The sequence below is a fragment of the Schistocerca piceifrons genome, chromosome 4, assembly GCF_021461385.2.
Source record: "Schistocerca piceifrons isolate TAMUIC-IGC-003096 chromosome 4, iqSchPice1.1, whole genome shotgun sequence".
NCBI classification, from domain to species: domain Eukaryota; kingdom Metazoa; phylum Arthropoda; class Insecta; order Orthoptera; family Acrididae; genus Schistocerca; species Schistocerca piceifrons.
In genome coordinates this window covers 259257737-259272769 of record NC_060141.1, presented here as the reverse complement: position 1 = coordinate 259272769, position 15033 = coordinate 259257737, and the positions used below count along the sequence as shown (strand labels likewise).

The 15033-nt window shown below is 47.5% G+C and overlaps 1 protein-coding gene across 1 annotated transcript in view; it reads right to left on the bottom strand.

Annotated features, from left to right (window-relative positions):
* Positions 1-15033, bottom strand: part of LOC124795771 (zinc finger protein 608) — a 295215-nt gene that overhangs the window by 99265 nt on the left and 180917 nt on the right. Inside the window, exons 2-3 of the mRNA XM_047259854.1 lie at positions 9147-9861; positions 8558-9109 (exon numbers count right to left, since the gene is read on the bottom strand). Of these exons, the coding sequence (XP_047115810.1) occupies positions 8558-9109; positions 9147-9779 (1185 nt within the window). The 5' untranslated portion in view covers positions 9780-9861. The remainder of the gene's footprint in view (positions 1-8557; positions 9110-9146; positions 9862-15033) is intronic.

Here is a 15033-nt window from a genome sequence, read left to right as displayed (position 1 = left end):
TTTGTCCGTAAGACGTACACATGGTGAGGTGCTTTCGTCCAAGACACCTCAGGCCTTATGATGTGAGCTGCGATAAGCTACAACCCCCCGTCCACCTTTGGTGTTTCTGGAGAGGAGGATAACCAGCGCTCGGAGGAGGGTGAGGAGGAGATCAGTGTTAAACGTCCTGTCGAGAACGAGGTCGTGGAGATGGAGCACAAGGGAGGTGTTGTGAAGCACACGTAAATATAACACATATTTTCACAAATAAGGTCGTAACAGCGCTTTACACTTCACCAAAACACAGTGTAACTGTGGCTGGGACACACAGCAACCACAATTGCACAGTGTTTCCTTTCAAAGGAACCACCCCGAGGTTTGCCTGAAGCGATTTAGAAAATCACGGAAAACTTAAATCAAGAGGGACGGGCGCGGGTTGGAACTGCTGTCCTCCCGAATGCGAGTCCAGTGCGCTAACCAGTGCGCCATGTCGCTCAGTACCAGTGCTCGGTGCGTGCAGAATGTTGTTAGACCCGTTCTTTTGCCGTTCCTGTAACAGGAAGGTGATGTATTGTTCCAACAGGATAATATGCTCGACCGCACACCGTCCGTGAAACTCAAAACGTGCTCTGCAAGGGGCGCAACAACTTCCCTGACCATCACGATCTCCGGACTTGTCTCCAATCGAGCACGTGTGGGATATGATGGGACGAGAAGAGACTCGTGCGACTCGTCAATCAACAACTCTTACGTGAAATGGTCGAGCAGGGATGGCATAACGTATCCCAGGACAGCATTCGCCATCTGTACGATCGACTGGATGCCAGAAGTCGGTGCCTGCATTGCCGATTCTGGGCGCTACACCACGTATTAATCGGTGTTTCAGACTGGGTCGATATCTGGTTCATCAGAACCACTTGTTCTTTTGACTCGTAAATGTAATCATTTCATGTACTAAATATGAACTGTTGCAACAACAAAACATGAGTGAGTTGGAAATCTCTAAAAGGGCGTATTAACTTTTAGTAGTGTACTTTTTTTCTACTCCGGTGCATTATTCATAGTTTCCCGGATACCCCCGTACACTTCCGTGCCCTGGCAAATACCTGCTTTTTAGCAAGTGGGGCGGACAGGGACACACAGACGGTCGTCGATCGCTGACTGCTACCAGTCCACCGAGCGTCATCTGAGTTGCTAATGGGCTTCTTCGAGTGAGTGCTGCACTGTGCAGGCCAGCAAAGAAGGTTGCGCCTACAGCGAGATCAGGGAATTGTATTTCCAAGTCGCGGTTACGAGCAGGGCAGAGGGAGCTCGGCGACTTGAGGGCAGCGCGCCGCGCGGGCAGCTAACTCAATCAGCACCGCAAAGCAGATTACGCGGAATCCCCGGCGCGGCGCTGCGTGGCCGGCATACAGACTGCTGCAATCTGGCGCCGACCCGCACCCGGCCGGATTTGCATCCAAACTGCACCGCAGCCCGCTGCGCGCCTCTGCGCCGTTCGTGCTCGATACCGCCAGGCCTGCGCCGGCTAACCGTGGCACGAGATCCCGCTGATGCAAATCCGAGGCCTGTCAACACAATCTACTGTTCCGTCGACTCAATTGTTGAGTCGAAACTGATTAGCCTTGCGATTTGAACGCGGCTAAACTGTATAATTGGATGTGAACGCATACAATCCGTTGCTGCAAACATTTTCATATGTGTAGATTCGCGGTTTGTGCGTACAATACTACTACGGAATCTAAATCGTCCGACACTTTGTAACCCACCTAGTTTGTAAATTAAAACCAGGTGAAATATCGTCATTGAAGCTGCTATCCTCACAAATAGCAGGAGAGGTTTCTCGTATCCCGTATAGCAACGGTCCCTACCAGTTTACTACCCTTTCATGTTAACCGACTTCAATTCCCAATCAAGGTTTCGTAGGCAATAACAACAAACAAGACTCAAGGTCAGAGAGAGGCAAAAGGAGATGGGAAGAGGGAGTTACGAGGGGGGTGGGGGGGGGGGAGGAGGAGGAGGTGGATAGACATTGGAGGGTGGGGGGAGATGGACAGAGAGAGGGAAGAGAAGGATATTACGATATACACTGAGGTGATAGAAGTCATTATATAGCGATAAGCACATCACTATACGCGAATTAACAGACTTAGAAGGCGTAGCCGAGTGGTCTAAGGCGCTGCAGTCATGGACTGTGCGGCTGGTCCCGGCGGAGGTTCGAGTCCTCCCTCGGGCATGGGTGTGTATGTGTGTTTGTCCTTAGGATAATTTAGGTTAAGTAGTGTGTAAGCTTAGGGACTGATGACCTTAGCAGTTAAGTCCCATAAGATTTCACACACATTTGAACTTTTGAACTTAGAAGGCGGAATGGTAGTTGGAGCATGATGCACGGAACACTCCGTTTCGGAAATCATTAGGGAACTCAATATTCCGAGATCGACCGTGTCAAGAGTAGACCAAGAATACTAAATTTCAGGCATAACCTGTCACCACTGCAACACAGTGAAAGTAACGTTACGTTCTACTACAATTTCAAAAGTACGAATTGTGAATAAAATGCAAAATAAAAATATCGGCACTTCATACTGCCATTTTGATATCGATATATCAGAGGAGGAAATATCACATGGATTATCCATGTTTTTTGCTAAAAATACCGATATATCGATATCTTATCAATAGCCCTCGCAGAAACAGTTTAGCTTGTTGAGCTAGTTAAGTTCGGAAATACTGACTGCGTCTTAATAGCCTCTGAGGATGTGCCCAGTTTTAGGAGTCCAAACACTAGACACAAACATGCCTTAGGCCACGGCTTGATGCCCCTCTAACTAAAATCGCTAAAGGTTAAAAAAATACAACAGCAATCATCTTCAGGTATCATAACGTTATTAATCGCAGCGTTGATGGCAAAGTTCTTACTGCGGCATGAAGTAAAAAAATAAAAAAAAAACGTGCGTAAATTGTAAAATATAGTATAAATGTATACGGCGAAGAGGCAGTCAGGGTATGCTTTTGCACGGGATGTAAGAGTGAACAAATCGACATACACGTCACCCAATGCTAAACATATAAGTGCTATGCGCCCCATGTTTTGCATTCTAGGTTCTCGCATTCCCGTCCGGGGTCCCGTTCGTGCATGTAATTCTATGCAACAACAGTAAGTGTGCAAAGCCTTTCGGAATAGCTCGTACTTAGTTGTCCGTCTGAAACAAACACCATGAGGCAAAACACGACTGGTATCGTGTACCAAAAAGTAAGTTTCTCGGAATACTGTTATACGGCAGCGCAACGTGTTGAAATACTCCTAGGAAACAACTGAGAACCATCCCTAAATCTCTTTCTTTCAACAGGTAGCGCTCTGCATCTGGAAAGTCTGAAACGAGGCTCCAGACTGGAGTCCCCGTCCCGCTCACAGTAGTAGTCTAGCAGGAAGGTTCAGAACGCGCTCACTCCGCTGTGGAAGGAAGGTCATTTTAATCAGAGTGCGCTTTACACGTAAAGTACTACCGCTGCATTATATCCCCATCTGGTGGATACTTGCAACGTTACAAACCAAGTCGTTCCAGCAGTAACGGGCCACAAGGTGGGACTTCCTTCGCATCCATAAGTGGACGCTACGAGCTTTGCAGCAATGCACGTGGATCTTTCAAGAGTTTTACACGATGTGTCGACTGAAGCATCTGCCACTGCACAGAGAAACAGAGTTACGACACTGGACAAGAAACGGACTCGCCTATTTTCAACTATTCTTTCAGCCAGGTCGGCGCGACTGGACCGTAAGACGTGGCAGTGCTGTGTCTACGCTTCAGATGAACATAAAGGGCGGCACGAGACGAGATACATAGCGCTGTATACCTGTGTGTGCACTGCGAGACGCATGGCCTGCAAGTACCAGCTCGTGCACGAGTGTGCAATCCTTCATCAACTGGCGGAGCCAGCTTCCAGGGTGAGCTTCCTTGATGCTGCGCTCCAATTTGTTAGTGTATGCCGGAAGCTATTACACCTCATTAATAAAAAGAGACCATAAAAAATTATCTTTATTTCGTCATCATCTGGCAGACTTCAAAGCTTTAAAAGTGTATGAACCAAGAGTTCACTGTTGCGAGTGATGATAAGTATGCAGTGAATGCTTTCGAAGGAAGTGGGTCTGGTGAGCGGCGCGACATCATCCAGCACTCTAATACACAATAATGGACACGCAGTACATGCCATTTTAAGCCAGCGTGCCAGATAATGAAACAGTGTAACCTCCGAGGGCGCGCTTAAAAGCAATGCCTGCGAATTTTTTTATATGAAAATGAACTCTATTAACATTCTACTTCTTTATTCCTCGTGTCTTCGTATTTATTTCTCAAGATAGTCACTCTGGCGACAAACACATTTCTCCCAATGAGAGATGAGTTTGTTGATACCGTCACAGTAAGATGTTTGCTGACGGAGCCACAACCTCACCTCTGCTTGCAACGCTTCATCACTATCAAAGTGAAGCACTCGAAGGTGTTCTTCAAGTTTTGAAAACAGGTAAAAAACGGATGGAGCCGAGTCGGGACTATATGGCGGATGATCGGCGACGGCGAACTCAAGGGGTCGGATTGTTGCGTTTGTCGGAGCGCTTCATGTGTAGTCTGGCAATGTCGTACTGAAGAAGAAGGTGCTCCATGGGTGGCCGAACTCTATTACAGCACGCTGTTTCTCACGCACCGACGTAGTTACGTTACTCACCGCCAGGTTACACGCTACAGTTCGAAGCCCTCTAGCGGCATAGGGCTCCAAATATGTAAACAGGGAGGATAAAGAAGCAGAATGTTAGTAACGTTTGTTTCATTTAAAAACCTTTAGGAGTTTTCGCAAAAAAAATTCGGACGCTTTATTTTTCAGCACGCTTCCGTACACGCAACAAAATAAAAATTTTGTAGCAGATTTATGGTGGTACGTACAGTATTTTCTTTTATTGAGGCTGTGGAGCACAACTTCAAGAAGAAACATAATCAAGTTTACGTATCAGTACTCTGCCTGCACATCACACAGTGTTTTCACACTGAATATGGCGCGAGCAGAGTATCCGATTAACTGCGTTCCAACAAGTCTCAATGATCACATCGTTATTCAAGCGAACAAGCAATAATGAATTACTCGTACAAGAGCGTGCACCCTCGCACTCATCCTAAACACAATCACATAATGGTTTCTGGGCAATACTCCATTTGCGAGTTACCGGACGAGCAACATTTTTGCCAACGAAGAATAAATTCTTAAATAATTTCAGCCTCTCTGGCTCCATGTTACTACGATCACTTTAGAAATATGTCGTAAAAATGAGTATAAACAGTAATAATATGTAGATTTCACAACGAGAGTTTTAGTTAAACATCATAAATTCTCATTACAAGGTATAATTTACTACAGTAATTCAATAATTTATCATATGGAATGCACAGACACCTACCCACGGTTATTTTTTGCATAATGGCTTCGACCCCATGAAAATATTCTTTTACTGTACTAACTCATATTTCCAACAAGTAAATTTGGCAACTAATCATTTTACATGTTTATTTCTGTCGCTACCTGTTTCGAGCGACGTAGCTAATGAAATTACAACGTTCTTCTATTTGCACACTGGTTGAGCGGCGTCTGCGATTAACTCGTTTCTGAACGAGGCCCGATGCAAATTCCGTAGTAAGATGTATGGCACTACACGCAGAAGACAAACAACGCTGATGCCCACATTCGCGTATATGAACAACAATGGACGCCATCAGATGTGACGTTTGTGGCTCTATCCCGGGTAAGCATCAAAATAAGTGATACAGCTGTTGTATTTTGTCATTACTAACTTCGTACGAGATGTCTCTGTTTTTGTGATTGAGAGGCGGACGCCACGCGATTCACGGCAGCCAGTGCGCTCACGCGACGCTGTTGGGCACGTATCGACCCGCGGGCCGGCGGTCGACACAGCTAATCGGCTCGCCGGTCGACTGCGGGTACCACTCGTCTCACTCACCCCCCCCCCCTTCCCCTTTCCACAGCCCACTAAACAATTAAGGTCCCCCACCCGGCGTGTCGTCAAGGCCTCAATTACGCACCCGCAACCGGAATCCGATTTACAAAAAAAGAGGAGAAAACAAAAATCAGCAGAGGAAGCGGAAACAGTTTAAAGCGAGTAGGGGAGGGGATGCACTGCTAGTTCCTCGGTCCAATTAGTGGTCTCAGATGACTGGCAGCTGCGCTGAGCTTGCGGGTAGCACAAGTTGCTCGTAGTTCATCTGTAGACTTAACTCAATAGTGACTCATGCTCGGACAGCCAAAGCGATTAAGGCGACACATGGCGTAAAGCGGGATCTCCGGTCACGAGACCCTGCCGGCACAAATTTTCGTTTGTCGCTACTGAATTTTTTTTTCAATGCCCAATTGCCACTAAAGTTGTAATTTCGTCATCGTAAGAGAAATGAGATAAATGTCGTGGGTCTCTCTGGCCACTGAGGAAACCACATTATCAATTAAAATTACAGTGATTGTACCAGAAGATAAATTATTTTGAAAACAATAAAATCATTTCACCAATGAAAAAATTAATTTCCGCAAGAGAGCGTTAACCACTCGCTCAGTCAAGCTTAGACCTCGAGTGTGACTGTTCTACTACTGCACAAGATTTTTAGCCTAGTGTACACCTATACTGGAGTGTAACAGTGTTTTACCATCATACGTGATTTTTAACCTAGTGACGTCCAATGGTCTTAGTTAGAAGTTCTAATCATAAATATGACGTGTGTATTCAAGAGTACTCCGCTAAGTAGCATGCTTCCAGTACAACACATGCGACAGATTAGGACGGCAACAATTGGAATCGCGGAATTTTGATGGACAAACAGCAAACCAATGTTACTTCGAAGTGTCTTAAGGCCTAAATTCTGCAGCCGTAGCAATTTTGAACCAGACTTTAAGGAAAATATCTCATTTAAATTAGTGTGATCAGTAAATTACTACGGCATTAACGCTACTCGCACCAGAACACTGATTATGGAAAATCGCCTGTGCTTTGGACCGATTTTACTCTCCTTATTTAGAGCATTTAACGCATTGTGTTGCACGTTTTACCTCCTCACTAACTTGTTTTGACCGAATCTGTAATTTCCTGAGCTGTCTAAACAAGAAGAATGCTTGCCAGGAAAAGAGTTGAGCAACGGGGATTCTCCAGCCAAGCATGTTCCCTCAAACCGTTCGGATTCATATCTGGGTGCAGTTCGAGAGCACCTGAAAGCACCGACGACTCGCTGTGCTCTTATGAATAACTCGTATACAGATATGTAACCACTAGGATTCGCATGTGCCACAAACAGTATGAATTACCTAACCTGTGAACTACTCATTGTTACGGAACCTTTGAAAATAACGAAGTAGTGCTGGCGACAAGGATACGAAGGGCAATCTTTTAACACCGTTAGACAGCTTCTGAGTTTTATGGTATGACGGTTCAGAGTTAGTAATGAGAAAGATGACGTGTTGCACGGGGTTTTAATGGGAAGTCTAAGGACTTTCGCCTAAGTACAATTTCACTAGCTCTGCGAAGTAAAGACTGTGAGGAGATGGAGCGACCATGTAATGCACTGCCAGTCGCAGCCTGCGTATTTCACATTAAGTGGCTTTTCATTGCCGAATGTTACACTGCAAAACGAAGTGAGCAACATATCTTTACGCTCTTTTCACAAACTAGAACACAGCAGAAGGTAACAAGAGTTCAATCTGAGAAAAGAAGATGCTTCACCACACACACACACACACACACACACACACACACACACACACACAAATGTGCTCTGTTGCACATAAACATATGAGGATAATAATGTTGCAATACACCACGAATAATGAAGAAAGATCTTGAAAGATTTGGAGGCTTTTAAGACGTAGACATGGCGACAAATTGAAAAAAAATTGGACGGCTGAGGTGAAAGCTGAAGAGGTTCTGGGGGGAGGCGAAAGAGAGAGAGGGAGGGGGAGGGGGAGAGAGAGAGAGAGAGAGAGAGAGAGAGAGAGAGAGAGAGAGAGAGAGAGAGAGAGAGAGAGAGAGAGAGAGAGAGAGAGAGAGAGAGAGAGAGAGAGAGAGAGAGAGAGAGAGAGAGAGGGGGGGGGGGAGGGAGGGAGAGACAGGGAGGGAGAACAGCACTACAGAGTGTACGAAAAAGAAGGAAGAGGAATTTCATAGTACTTACATTAAGGATGAGGACGTGTAAGTTAGCCTTAGAAGGATGTCTGGAAGGAAGCAGCGACGTGAAGGAGGAAGAGATTTGAAATCGTGGACGATATGCTGGATGGTAGCATATACATACAGCAGCATTAAGAAGGAAGTAAGGGACTGCCAATAATGGAGACTCAAAGGACCTCCTGCTAACATAGCAGGAAACATGATGATGATACAGTGAATATTTGTTAAAATCTAGATAACATAGCCTACTTAATTAACTACTTCAGGTTGCATAACCACTAAAGCTGGCCGACATTAGAGAACCAACTTAACACGGTCGACTGCAATTTGCGAGCGCCTCTCGCGGAGGCAAGACATGCAACAGTCGCTTACCTTGGGCTCAGTCTTGAGCTTCTTGGCCGGAGGCGGTGACGAGCAGTCATCGATACCGTCGTGGACGGGCGGCGAGCCGCTCTTCACGGGGGTGAGGGTGGGCGCCAGCATTACCGGCGCTGGCGACGTGGGCGGGGGCGGACCGGGGGCGGCGGCCAGCAGCGGGGGACCGGGCCCGGGGCCGGGGAACACGACACGCGTCGCCGCGGACGAGGGCGCCTGCTGCGCCGGCTGCGGGGGCGGCGTCGCCTGCTGCTGCGGCGGCGGCTGTGGGGACGGCTGCTGCTGCGGCGGTGGCGGGGGCGGCGCTTGTTGCTGCGGGGGCGGCTGCGGCGGCTGTTGCGCCAGCGTCGGGGGCGGAAGGCCAACGGTCGCCGGACCAGCCGGGGACCGCACCGAGCCGTTCAGCTCCGGCTGCTGCGGCGCAGCTTGCTGCTGCTGCTGTTGCTGCTGCTGCGGGGGCGGCGCGGGCGACGGCGTCGACGCCGGGGGAGGTGCTGCCTGCTGCTGCTGGGCTTTACTGCCCTTATCGGCGCCGCCCCCGCCGCCGTGCTTGTCGCGCGCCTTGTCGCGCCGGTGGCCGCTAGAGCCGCGTTTGCTGCCGCCGCCCCCCGCCGCCTCCGCCGGCGCCACCGCCGGTCTGCTGACCCTGGGCGGCCTTCTTGCTGCTGCCGCCGCCCCCACCTCCCGCGCCGCCCACGGGGGTAGCGGCGCCGTTGGTGCTTCCGGTACCGTCGCTGGCCTCTCCGCCGTTCTGCTCGCCGGGCTTGACGATCTCGTGCTTGGCCTCCGACGTCTTGGTGCCCGGCTTGGTCCTCTTAATCTTCATCTTCAGCCCCTTGTCGACCGTGGCCGAGTGCTCGACAGCCATCTTGGCGCCCTTGCCGGCCGCGGCCGCGCCGCCACCGCCTCCTCCGCCGCCAGCCTGTGCCGCCTGCGATCCTGCCGTCGCCGCAGCGGACATGCCGCCCCCGGTTCCGGTGCCGCCCCCCACCGCCGACGCCGCCCCTGCCGCCCCCTTCTCGTTCGTCTTCTCTATATCGGCATCCAAGTCTATGATAAGGTCGCCGATGCCGATGTCCCATTCATTATCGTCGTACTCGAAGTTGTTGGCCGCCTGATCGGCCGCCTTGGCCGCCTGCTGCTGCGCTGCTGACCGGGGGTCTGCCACCTTAGCTCGGTGGCCGCCGTCGAGCGGGTTGTCTCTCATTGGGGCAGCCATGCGCAGCACGCGTCCGCCGGCGAGCCGTCGAGTGAGCGCAGCCCAGGCCCGCGCGGCCCGACCTCCTCCGACATCTTAGCCCCTGCAAACCAACACACCCTCACCTCACCGCACCGCACCGCCAAACACCTGCCGCGGACAGGACCAGCGTCATGCCATAGGACTGAGGCCTTCACACCTGGCACTTGTTGGCGGAGTTTGGACGTATGGTAAACGGACACGTAACTGTAACATGTTTCCCTGCAGCCCGCCTGTACTAGACCTGCGGCTATTGCATACGCCAGAGCCAGCTTCCGGTATGTAGGGGAAGGAGGCTTTCTCCCGACTGGAAGTGAAGGGCCGCTCTGTCCCTCAGCCTCTTAAATAGGTTGGCGTGACGGCTTATGTGACTGGCTCAATGACAGGTAATTTTTTCTTGGTGGTGGGTGTTGCTCGATACTTATACGAAATACTCTCCTGAAAACCCCGGACGGGAAGTAGTTCTTTGCAGCAAAGCGCTATTAGCGGGAGCAGGAAGTGCCCAATTAAATTGCATTCATTCTACGTCGGATTCTGACTGGCAGAAATGCCTGGGAGTAAAATATTTTCGTCGAGCGATCTGAATATCGTAGAATCGGGGATTCTGTCGGCAGCCCTTTTTGGGTATAGGAGACAAAGTCGTGCGTCCACTTAGGACGGAGGTTTCAATTTCGATTGATCATCATTTCTTCTTTTGAAATGCTGAAAGACGACAAGAATCGAAAGAGGAGTTCAGTGCGCAGGCGTGATATTGTGTTTGGTCATTATCCAGTTTTTATAAGCGAGTGTCGCGTTTGAGCGTGAACATGCTGTGTAGGCGGGGCCTTATGTACATCACATCAGGGGTCCCGCAGTTGCCTCTGGTTGGTGATCAATAAACGAAGCGGACTTGGCGAGATTTAAATGAAACCAGTAAATTTCACGTTTTCCCTGGAAATTGTAGTGGGTTTTATGGCCTTTTCCCCAATGAATTAAACTCTTATCCTGTTTCACTTTGTGGAGATTAACAGTGGAAACCGTGAGGAGCCAGCGGCATTTTCTAGCCCAGCGGTCGACTCTTTGTATCTTCTTGAGAGTAGTTAGATAGCAACAAGACTTTTAATGATTGACCTTGCAGCAGACAGAAATTTAGCTCTGTGTCACGCATCAAAACGAGGTCGGTGACACTGTTTCAGACGTATCTGATAGTGTAATACAGTAAAAGATTAATCGCGACCAAAAATAATCGTTTCCGATCAACAAGTCGTATAATTTGTCTCGCGCGTCGCACACAGCAGAGATAATTCTTGCAGCGGTCGCAAGTGATGCGATACAATTCGAGTACGTACGAAAAGAACGTTTGAATAACGAGTAGATTTTGATGTGGACGCCTCATAATGTTTACAAAACACTATCCTCTTTCCAGTGAGCACAGCTCTGGATCGATTTGATAGTGTAACTGTTTAAAGGTGCGCCAATGATACAGCAATGGCCTTCCAAAACAGTTACCATCTCTGATATTTGAAGGCTATATAGAGATCCAACCATATATAGCGAAGAGGGGAGATCCCAGACAAGCGGGGAACATCTAGCAGCTTCGCACAGTTTCCTTTAGAACTAGCGCCCGTTGCGTCGCATAATACGGCACACACAACTCGTTCGTCGTCTCAGACTCATCTCTACCAACAGTCTTCAAACTGAGACACACGTATCCACTTGTTCCAATGAGTGACATAATGTCATCGGGTCTGAAATGAGGCACTTCCATGTGTGTACCGTTCGCGCGTCCCACGAAGTCATTGCTGACTTCACAGTGCTCTGGTGTATACGTCTATTCTGCTCACGGTGGATGCCGACAGCCAAATAACGTTGAATGTATTTTAACGTCGACAGCCTTAAAGAATTCACTGCTGCCTTCAGTGGCAATAAACCTAAATTCAGGTGTCTTAAAATAAATTTCATTTGGTGCTATTTCAACAATGCTATAGCATGACTTTAGTCCTGTCAGTGGATATTTATGTCTATCTTGCTACATACACACTTGAACAGAGTATTACTGGAGGCAGATAAGGGCACCTAAGGCATTATCGAAGAAAAAGATGGTAACATGTACTGATAAGAGACTCTTACGCCAAAACTTAAGTATAGTCTCGCACGCACTCTACACTAGGTCCGAAAGGTTTTGGGAAAGGAAGATTAAGGTTTACCAGACCATCAATAGCGAGGTCATTACCGTCTGGGCAGCAGTATGTGCTGTTCTGGGAAAATTCGCTTTAGATCAGTTTATGGAAAACAGCAAAATGAAGAGAGGGGACGGAAGATGTTGAAGATTCAAAACTCTATCGATGTTGACGTAAATAAAGATCAGATGCTCGGTTGTACAAGGATGAAAAACGTAATTCTAAGGATAACAAAGGGAGACAGTTCGCCACATACTTTTTTTTTAAACAGTGTATTTTAAAATGCAATGTGATTCAAAGTGACTATTACTCAGCTATGGAGCACGTTCTATGCAGTGGGTTAGAATGTTTACATCTGACATTAAAGTACATTTGCCGCGCTGTAGTATAGTGATGGGAATATTCTCGGCTGACAGTTGTAGACTAACAATTAATAGCTTCGACGCACGCAGAAAAAAATATCTATCAGTGTATAATTACTGTCTATGTTACCAATATATGAGGGGTGTTCATAAGAACAGGTACGAAAAAACACAAAAGGGTATTTTTTAAGTCCTTATCCAAAAGTAACCACCAGAGGCTTGAGCACAACTACTCCACTGTTTCACAAGCCGAATCAGTCCCTGTTCCCAGAATTTCTATTGCTGCGACAGGAACCACTCCTCTTTCCGTCATCCGGGTTGAAGCGCTTCGCTTCGAGACGTTTTTTTAGCGGACCAAACACATCGAATTCGAAGGGCTGCATGTCCGCGCTCAGTTACTCCCACTTGAACGTGGCCATTACACTTGGTGTTACCATGGAGACGTACGGACGCGCGTTACAGACGACCAGTATCTCTCCCTCCGTGAGGAGTCCAGGCCGTTTCCCCTCGATAGATTTGCGTACGCTATGGAGTGTCTCAGAATACAGGTCCCAGTTCCTGCTTTTTCTGCGCTCAGAGGAATTCGATGAGTATCGAACCTCGGACGTCGAAAAAGACTGTGACTATCACTTTGCCTGCCGAGAGCACAGCTTCGAATTTTTTTTGGAAGAGATGACGCACGCGCACAACCACGCCGGACACTACATCCGCGTTCCTAGAAGTCTCATAGCGGCATATGCCATTATCAACCGGTTTGCTTGTTACAGCATTTCGTACCTTTTCAGTTGAACACTCCTTAGACCATACATTTCTTGAATATGTATTTAGTAGTATCCATATACTACCCACGAAAGTGTATAATAATAATAATAATAATGGTAATGACACTATACGTAACTAGCAAAGCGATACACTGTTTCTACTATAAACATCTAAACATTTAAAACGACAATAATGTGATATGTACACTTAAATGTGAAATATTAAAGATGTTGGCATACTGACACGCAATTATGCGTTCACACATTCTGAAGTTCGGTAAAGCAAGAAAGCTCAACACAACTATACAAATACACAGATGAAAGAAAGCCATAACCGTTGATGACAACCCAGAAGAAAATACCAAAGTTACGTCTACAGTGTTAAATAGAAATAAACCAAAGGAGTAGTTAGAAAAACACAGCTCTATAAAAATCTAGTTGTGTATGAAGTTGTCTGTAAGTCTCACTGGTTACCAAATTAAATGTCCACACGTCACGTTGTGTAGCGGTTGATACACAACATTCCTGACGTGTGGTGTGCTGTCAAAAAAGAGTGCAAAATTGCAACGTTCCTTACTGGGTCCATTACAGCAGAAGCTAGAAAATAAGCAACTCATATAACGCAGCGAAAATCTAGGTGTTTTCTATGAACCCCAGTCACGAAGAAAGAAAACGAAAGTACATTTACATCATAAAGTCTACTACACGCGGACTCCAAAATGGATACCTTAATAGCTACGAGCACTACTTCACGTTCGATACTGTGAATCAAATAACTTCCACTGCAGGTTTTTCGCTTTTGATACTTTGGGAAGATGATGTATGCAGCAAAACAAGAAAAAATTGTCTAGTAAACATCGGCTGTAAAATGTATACCTTAAGAGCTACGAGCACTTGTTCAGTAGACAGAGAGGGATGGAGGGGGAGGGAGGGAGGAAGGAAGAAGGAAGGAAGGAAGGAAGGAAGGAAGGAAGGGAGGGAGGGAGGGAGGGAGGGAGGGAGAGGGAGAGAGAGAGAGAGAGAGAGAGAGAGAGAGTTGTTACAGTATGTCGTTTGGTAAACGACGAGGTAATTAGGAATGCATGCAAAAGCTCGGATTGCGAGGACCACCTTTTGCCCGGCATCGTGCAGCAACTCGACGTGGCATGGACTCAACAACTCGATGGACGTTCCGTGTCAGAAATACTGAGCAATACTAGCTCTATGGCCGTCCGTAATTGCGAGAGTGTTGCCTGACCTCTCGATTACGTCTTATAAACGTTCGATGGGATTCACGTCGCGCGATCTGGGTGGCAAACTCATTTACTTGCACTGTCCAGGCTATCCATCAGACCAATCACGAACAACTGTGTCCTGGTGGCAGGATGCACTGTCATCCATAAAAATTACATCGTTGTTTGGGAACTCGAAGTCCATGAATTGCTGCACATGATGTCCAATTAGCCGAACTTAACTATTTCCCTTTCTGTTGAGCCGTTGTGGATAAGGGACTGCGGCTGGACATATATTTACGAAACAAATGACGCTAAACAGGTGTATATTTTCAGAAGTAATTTTAGTTAGACAACCAGTTTCGGCATCTCATTAACGCAATCTTCAGGCCCCTAAGCACTCCACGTATACAGCATCAGATAGGTCGATACATGCAAGAATGGAGCCATCAACTCCTGGATTCCGTGAATTTTTTGTGGAACTTGACAACAACTGAGCACACCAGGAATATACGGCTATTTGGTGACGTTTTGTTGGTGAATATGCACTTCCACTCAATGATCGGTTCAGTTGGACCACAGAATCCAGTGCATTTTATGAAAAACCAGTTCACACCATTACTCAGCCACCACCAGCTTGCACAGTGCCCTGTTAACAGCTTGCCCATGGCTTTGTGGGGTCCGTGCCACACTCGAACCCGACTGTAAGCTCTTACCAACAGATATCGGAACTCATATCATCA